This window comes from Eurypyga helias, unplaced genomic scaffold (assembly GCF_000690775.1).
Source record: "Eurypyga helias isolate BGI_N326 unplaced genomic scaffold, ASM69077v1 scaffold24255, whole genome shotgun sequence".
Classification (NCBI taxonomy): domain Eukaryota; kingdom Metazoa; phylum Chordata; class Aves; order Eurypygiformes; family Eurypygidae; genus Eurypyga; species Eurypyga helias.
This window is the reverse complement of record NW_010251121.1, coordinates 16,752-25,009: the sequence shown is the minus strand read 5'-3', so window position 1 is coordinate 25,009 and position 8,258 is coordinate 16,752. Positions and strand designations below refer to the sequence as shown.

Genomic DNA, 8,258 nt, shown 5'->3' with positions numbered 1-8,258 from the left:
ACAATATATACCGAAGCTGTTATGTCAAAGAACACCAGGATGAAGATTTTAATGGTGGTGGTAGTAGTGGTAGTAGTACTAGTAGTATTTAGACAACACTGTGAGAATTAATCCATCCATTTCTAAAATATACTAGGTGAACTACCAAGCAGAAAACACAATGCAATGAAATAGAGGAATATGAGGAAAATAACTCAGAAGCACCAGGCACTGGTGAAAGAGCTCTCTGACAATTCTGTTAAATCCTGTCCCACTGAGCAGACACTTCCAAACTCACTGGGGTGCAGAAACACCCCATTGACCCAGGTGGGACAATGAGGGGCCCTGAAGTGCTGATGATTTCATGGTACATCAGACAGTTTCAGAAAACCAAGTGACCCCAGGGGTGTGACAGAGAGTACATTATCTGGGAGTCAGAAGGCGGGCATAGAAGGTTCTCCACCTCTGTGGGCCCACCAGCTGCTCCTGAGGGAGGGAACAGGATCTTTCTCAGAGCTGGCACAAGGGATCATCTTGAAGCAAGGAAGAGGTGGGCACCTCAGATCAAACTACCTATAGCAGGCACATGGAAACCCTTGAGAAAAATTAGAGAGCCTGTGAGTACCTCACATGCTCCTCCTTGTTATCACTGTGCTGGGTAATGCCCCCTATAAGGGTGAGGGAGGAAACACACCTTCATGAGATGGGGTGAGGCTATGAATAAAGACACCTTTTCTTTATATACCTGTCCTAACACCTTTTCCAGAGGGAACAGTATTTGTCCCAATATTTGTTTCAAGACAGAGGACCAAGAGAGAGCCCTCAAAGACAGCATTTGTGCCTGCAACCACCCTGTGGCATCGAGTCCTGCCAGCAGGTTCACAGCTACTAGACCTTCCTGCAACTCAGCAGCAGTTTCAGCATGCGCAGCAGTTCTCTTGGCAGATGATGTTGTGAGCACTTCAAACCCTGACAAAAGCTATTATTGTCTTCAATATCAACAGCATTGACAGGCAATAATAACACCACTTCAGATTACAAGATTTGTAACATATATTTATGTACATAGACTATGGTAATATACATAAGAAGCCTACCTCACAAGATCAGGGGAAATTCATTAGATAGTTGGCTGTTGGCAGTATTTCTGAATTGCTTGTCCTACACTATTAAACCTGGTTTCACAATAGCACTCATTTCAAGTTTTTACCTGCTTGGTGGAGAGGACAAGGACCTCTGTAGATTTACACCCGAATTCATATCGTGGTAATATGGCTGGCTCGGAAGCTCTCCAATTGGGAAGTTCACTCCAGTTCCCTGGGTTATGGGTGCTGAAAAACAGATCATCATAACAAGTCAAAGATATTCTTCTATCTTTTTAGCCATCTTTTCATTCTTAACACTCGGAAAATGTCAAGATGTTACTACACGTATCTAATTTTCTTACTCTTGCAGAAACCAAGTACAGACAAGTTCTATTGACATTTATGTATCTAAAAAGGTGAATTATCTTCCCCACTCCCTAGAAATCTCTTAGCAGTTAAGCAGACATAATGTATTTGTTGTATAACAAATAACCTGGAATCATCAATATGAAAAAGGTTACACAAACTTCACCACAAAATGAAGCTTTCTGTAGAAGGACTTTTATAATGAATGAGGCAGTGTTTATAAGGACAGCTAACATTGCTTATTATTAAAGAACTGAAATAACTGAAAAGAACAAACCTGGGGGCACATAAACCCTTTTTTCCTTAATGTTAACTCTTTTGTATTAATAATAGCCTTCTGTGCTGATAGCATGTTTTGCTGCCTCCTTTTTCTTTTGCTCAGTGTCACAGTTACTGCTTTGCACATATACACCTAGACACAAACACTCGACGTTATCTTCACCTCTTTACGGATCCTGTGTACCGTACGTCTTGGCATTTCAAGAATAAATTATATGTTGCATATTGTGGTGTATTTACCTTTGTTCACTGTCTGTGCATTGTGCATTTTAACTACCTTTGGCACTTAAAAGAATAATTGCATGTTATGTAATGTATCTGAAGGTTTGTATTTTTCCTGACAGTTAAAGTACAACTCTGTTGCGGCTTGAGGTTAAACAAATGCATAGTAAGAAATCCCACAGAAACCACATGCTTTAAAGCTTGTTATTAGAAGTATATCATGTACAACAGCTGCAGAATGTATGATTTCATAACATAACTGCAATATTGATTCTTTTTTAATCTGAAAGGCCTGATACTTTACAATGTATTTAACCACCTGCAAACTAAAAGAAAGCTGTATTTCACACACCCTCAGCCTCCTAAAACAGCAAAACCGTATGTTCAGCAAGCACAAAAAAGAGTATGTCTTAACACTTCAGGATGGCAATGCTCAGTATTTTCCTGAAGGACCTAACAAAATTTAAATTGTTAACATTAATTTCTGACCACAACAAATGAAACGACATATGCATCTTAAGCTTCACTGTTAATTGAATTCTGAAACCATCCTGACTTCACATGCATTAACTACTGTACAAAATTTGGACAAACTGTTTTGAAAACTTGAGCCTTACTGGCTTTGTCCTCACCCTGTCAAAGCAGAGATTTTCCTGAACCAGTCAGATGCCCTAATATTGGTGTCATCACTGTGGACACTTCTAACTATAACTTTCAAGTATTTTTGTTCACTTCCTAATGAAGGCTTAAGAGAAATACTTTAATAGTGTTGATACTAAAAGGATAAAAGACATGTTCAGAAAGCAATGTCAACTGAAAATATGCACTGGTTTCATGCCATTCTATTATAGCAAAACAGATCTTATTTATACTCATTTTGTTTTTTCTTCCTGCAATAGATGTTTCTCCTGTCCTTTTATATTTATCTGTTACCTTTTTTTTTGTATGACCATATATATAACATTTCTGATGCCAAAACAAGCCAATGTAATTAGAAATTCAATTACAGTCACTGCTACGAGTAAAAGAAACACAAGCAAAACAAGCATATAATACACTGTTAGTCATCCTTTACATTCATGCCGTGATGGTTCTTCTAAGAGCTACAAATTCATAAACAAAGTAGAAAAATTATCAGATGGTAGATGTGTAGAACAACCTTAAAAATCTGCAGGTTTAACAAATAGAAGGTTTTCTTACGTATGGTAATTTTACTGACATACCAGTCCATTAAGCTGTGCAGAGGGAAGCATATGAATTCATTCAATCTTTAAATATGGAAGAGGCAAAAGAAGGCCTGTGTTTGTTTTATTATAAACAGAGGCAAGATGAACTATAGTACTGTGGTCAAAGATATCAAAATTGGGCATGTTTATAGGCATTTTCTATGCATCTTACATCTTGGAAAGAAAAACAAAATCAAGAAAAACCTTCACTTGATTATAGCAGGCTTTGGAAACTATTAAATGCAAATGATAACTTACTTCTGGACACCCTCACAAGTTCTGACACGTTGAACACTCCAGATTTTACAAAACTGTCCTCAAGGTACACTGAAAAAGATCACAATACCATAATCACTATAATGAGAATATTAATAGATAACTATAGATAAGTTTATACATCAGCTAACAACAGTATCAACAGAGTCACAGAACTATAACATACTGACCAAAGTACACTGAAAGATGATCACAGGATCTAATGAGAACTGAAATTTAGGAAGATGTGCAAAAAAATCTTGAGGAGTTGTAAGAAAGCAATTTTTTAATATGTGTATGAAAAGGAACGAGGAATACACTGAGATCCTAGCTAAACATCCAGAAAATGTCTAAAAACTAGTTCCTTTTATTACTATCTTCAATTTTTAAGTTACTGTTAACTAAGAACTACATCAGTCGGGCTAAGCAATGTCACCACAGAGCAGCACTGCCCTCACATACATTTCTGCCAAATCATTTTTACTTAATTCTTACCCTGCTGATAATGACTTTACACTACCGCCTCCATTATCAAACCATCATCTCTAAGGCAGATGAGGGTTTTACTATTGTTTCCAGTAAAAGCAGGAACCGGGCAAAATAGCTGAGCTATTCAGTGGGGTTTTTTATATACACGCTGAATTATATACCTAGAAACCTATGTTTAGAAAACCATGTATTATTGTTTTGGCTTATGTTTACTAATTCCAAGACAAATGTATACACTTTCCCTGCTGTGAAATTCAGGTACAACTTGGAGTACTGCAGTGGAACAACAGCTGATAATCAAGAATGATCTCAGTAGTGTAACCAGATAACCTTATAAAAAGGGAGCCGAGAAACCTAGATTTCTGTGCAACTCTCATAATCAATAATCACTGCATAAGATGACTTCACTGAATTTGAGATTACATGATGTCACAGCCCAGAAATGCCAACCATTTACCAACAGAAATGTTTAGATCTATACTTGGTGCAGACTGCTGCTCCAACAGTGTGTTTTGGGGTTGGTTTTGTTTGTTTGTTTTTTAATGTGAGATGGCGCACTAAGAATTTATTACTGTGGTTTCTCTAGTCTCTTTTCTGAAATAACAGGTTCTTTTCTTTTGGAAATAACTGTACCAAATGTTTGAATGAATAAAAGCACTCTAAATGTCTTAACTAACAAACCAACCAATCAAATGAATACAAAATGCACCTACTGGAAAATACTGGAAAACAACAATTCAGTACTATTTCCTTTTGGTTTCTTTTGGCAATTGCTGCTTTCATCTTCAAGTAATTTAAGAAAACATTGGCAGTCAGAATCAGAAAAGTGACCGTAAAAGAAGTACACTTCACCTGAGAGATCTGTCCTTGGTACATCTGGAGAAACCTCTACTTTCTTTTAAGGGTCAAACAAGGTGGGCAGAGGCAAAAAGAGCAGTTTTCGATGCTTACTAGGCCCACAGAGCTGCCTCACCCAACAATCCTGATATTATTTACCAGTGCAGGTATAAATAATGCACCAGATAACTCAAGCTGAAAGAATGCAGACGCATCCAACTGAGCATGTTTCCTGACATCTCTGTCGTGCCGTTACACCTACAAGTGAATGTCAGTCTTCCCCAGCTGAAAAACCATCCCAGGAGCAAGTGCAGTGGGTGTGCAGAGCACCGTAGGCCTGTGAGATCATCCTGAACGATGTTCTGCCAATGCCATCAGCTTCTCATCTCCCACTCAATGTCACTTCACACGATATCCCTGCATGTCTTTATTTCCACTAGTAGCTCTGCAGGTCTCCCTCTCTTTTTTTCTTCACTTCCTTTCACATTCCTCTCCCTCCTATTTTCAACAGCTTCTCTCCCTATTCATTACTTTTTCCTCTCTTATCATCCTTCACCTGGATGTTGCAGGCTTCTCTGCAACCTTATTCTTCTCCAGTTTCTAAGAAATAAGAGCCTTTCTCTTTCATCTTCTGCATTTTATTGCACCCTTTCTCTATGATTTTTGTTTGAATGAAAACATGGCATGGCTTCTCAAATATTTCCTTCTTTATTTGACAGAACTTGGCATACCATATAATAAAAAATTGCAGAGTTAATGTTTCCTTTCCCCTTCTTCCTCAGTTTTCACTTTTTTTAACCTAAGAATAGGCAAGCTGTATGAACACTAATAATTCCTCCAACAATGGCATTATTTCCCTTCTCTGCCTATTTTCTCCAGCAGGAACAGTTTGAAGTAGTACATGGAAGGGAAATTTCCACAGAAAAATTTGGTTTCTTGATTTTAGTTGGCCTGTAAGTGAAGTGTGGCATGCAGCCAGCACACAAGCATGCAGCCAGCTCTGGAGCTGGTAATGAGACAAGGCTGAACTTCTCTGCTGCTTATCCAAATACCACTACTTTGAAACACAACTTCTCTCATTCGAGTTAGGCTAACTTGAGGGGAGCTTTACGCAACTGTAGATCAGTCAAGCTATCATTACAGTAAGAACAAGCCCCTAGGCTCATATTAAAAAAGGAAAATGTCCATGTAGGATTTTATATGTAAACACAGATCTATACGTGTGTATGCGCGCACACACAGAGACACTCGTGCTTAATCTTCAGCCTTCTCTTGTGTAGTCTTAATTTTGTCACTGGCAATACCAAGAATACCCACATCCTATAAAGACCAATGTAGTGTGTTATAACAAGCAATATAGTGTGTTTCTCTCCTTCTGATAATGAAATGGAAACAGGGAAAAAATTCTGCCAGTGACTGGTACCACTATATATCACCCCCTCACAGAAAGATGCATTGTTGTCCAATGAATCACTGTCACCCAGGTTTCACCCTGCCTTGCATGGTCGAAAAATAATGATACCCAAAGATATATGTAAATGCTTTTCCTGGGATTAGGAATAAGAGAGAAATTGCAGCTATTGTCAATCTCAATCAACTTAAAAAGCAGCTTGATTTTTTTTTCTCTATGTAATGTGACAAAATATTATTAAAAAATTGACACAACAGTAAACAGCCTATGTCTCAGGCACTGAGCAGTTTCATTCTGAGCCTTATGTTCTAAGAGGGAAGGTAGATTCCAGTGGTGCTGCTGAGTGCAGAAAAATAAACACGGTATGTTCAGTTCCAGCACCAGTGGACTTCAACAGTTTTAACTAGTTTGGGAGAGAATCCATGGTGGGCATGTTACAGAACTGTTCTTGGCTCCCAGCTGTGCAGTAGTAAAAAGTTCTGTGCCATTAAACTGCTGTAATTTCTTGCAGAAACATCCACTTTACATGCAATGAAGGATAAACAGCAAGACTGCATGCAGGAGGACAACAGTACATGACATTTTGACTTTATGGTGTGAGACACTTCTTTTTACAGAGTGAAGCTGTTGTCCCTACTGAATAAGAGGTAACATTCATATTCACATTATTACACTGCATGCAAGAAAAAAATATTTGCTGATACCCCATACAGTTTAAGTCTTACTGGTTTTTTGATTAAGCATTCCCTAATGCACTGCTTGCATTAACATGTTAAAGAGCCTTAATTTAGCATTCTTGGTGTGTGTTTCTGGTCTGTTCAGTACAGGAACTAACACACTTGATAGCAGTCTATTCTATTCTACATAGTCTATTGTAATCCACATAGAGGATTTACTGTGTCTTTTGATGGTCATGATAACATTTTGATAACTTTATTGTTCAAACCTAATACAATGACTGACTATTGTTATTTACTAAAACTCACGTTGCTTGAAAGATGAGACTCCCTGAAATTCATTTCACTAATCATCATTATTCTTAAAAATCTGAGTTCTACAAAAAAAAAAAAAAGACAGTAACTTCCAAAACCCGTAAATAACAGTGGAATTTTTTTTCTGTATTTCCTTTTAGCTTTTGTTGAGGGTGAGTATAAAAGAAGTCTTCTCTCCTTAACTTTTTTACCAAAAACTCACTTGTGAAAAATACATTTTCCAAACAATACTACAATGACCAGACCAGTGCCATCAAGGATGAAAGATAAATAGGTTAAGCTAAGCAGCGGCTCTGACCAAGTTCCCCTCATACAGTCAGTAACAGCAGAAGCATTCAGTAATGCCTCCAGCTTCTATAGAAGTTATTCTGTCCTAGTCCGTATACATCTTCCACTCCATTCCTGCACTACACCTTCAAGAGTTATGTGTCTCTTTTAACCATGCTAAGACTTAAAATGGAAGAAAAAAATTGCTTAAACTTCCTGAAAAATATTGTCAGTTTGCATAAACATGTACTGTAAAGGGCTTGTTTTCACATTACTTAAAAACTTACCAGTGACGTCTGGCTTTACAAAACTTTAACCAGCCTTTTTTACGTCTTCTGATTTAATTATACTTTTATGAATAGAAGGCCTGTTTACATTCTGCTGCATATTGAGTAACGCCAAAACATAAAATCATTTCCTGGTATCATTAAACATCTATTTTTTTTTCACTGATCCAGCTTTGATTTTCAGCACTTTATGAAAGAGGAGTAAGGATCCAACCGCTGCAGGAAACAATTTGTATTACTGTATTTTTATTTCTGTATCTTTAAAAAAGAAGAATTATACAGCAATAGATATACTAGCAGTGAGAGAGGTTACACATCAGGGGAGAAGAAAGGCTGGAAGCTTCAGCCTGGTGTACAAAATACTAGCAGAGACCTATAGCTTGACTTTCAGTTATGTACTGTGATGTTCTGGATGCTGCTACAGGTTTGCTTGACTTCTGAAACTACTACAATTTTAGATTAAATAATTTCATTGTATAGCTTCTTTTGGTTTAGTCTTTGAAAACAGACTTTTTAAGGATCAGATTCTGCAGATCTCTGCAATATCGAACTTCTACAGGAAG

General features: G+C 37.5%; 1 protein-coding gene across 1 annotated transcript in view; it reads right to left on the bottom strand.

Annotated features, from left to right (window-relative positions):
• Positions 1 to 8,258, bottom strand: part of LOC104509847 (nuclear factor 1 B-type-like) — a gene marked incomplete at its 3' end in the record, with an annotated part of 20,193 nt that overhangs the window by 722 nt on the left and 11,213 nt on the right. The window contains exons 3-4 of the mRNA XM_010151918.1: positions 3,416 to 3,484; positions 1,190 to 1,310 (exon numbers count right to left, since the gene is read on the bottom strand). Coding sequence (XP_010150220.1) covers positions 1,190 to 1,310; positions 3,416 to 3,484 — 190 coding nt within the window. The remainder of the gene's footprint in view (positions 1 to 1,189; positions 1,311 to 3,415; positions 3,485 to 8,258) is intronic.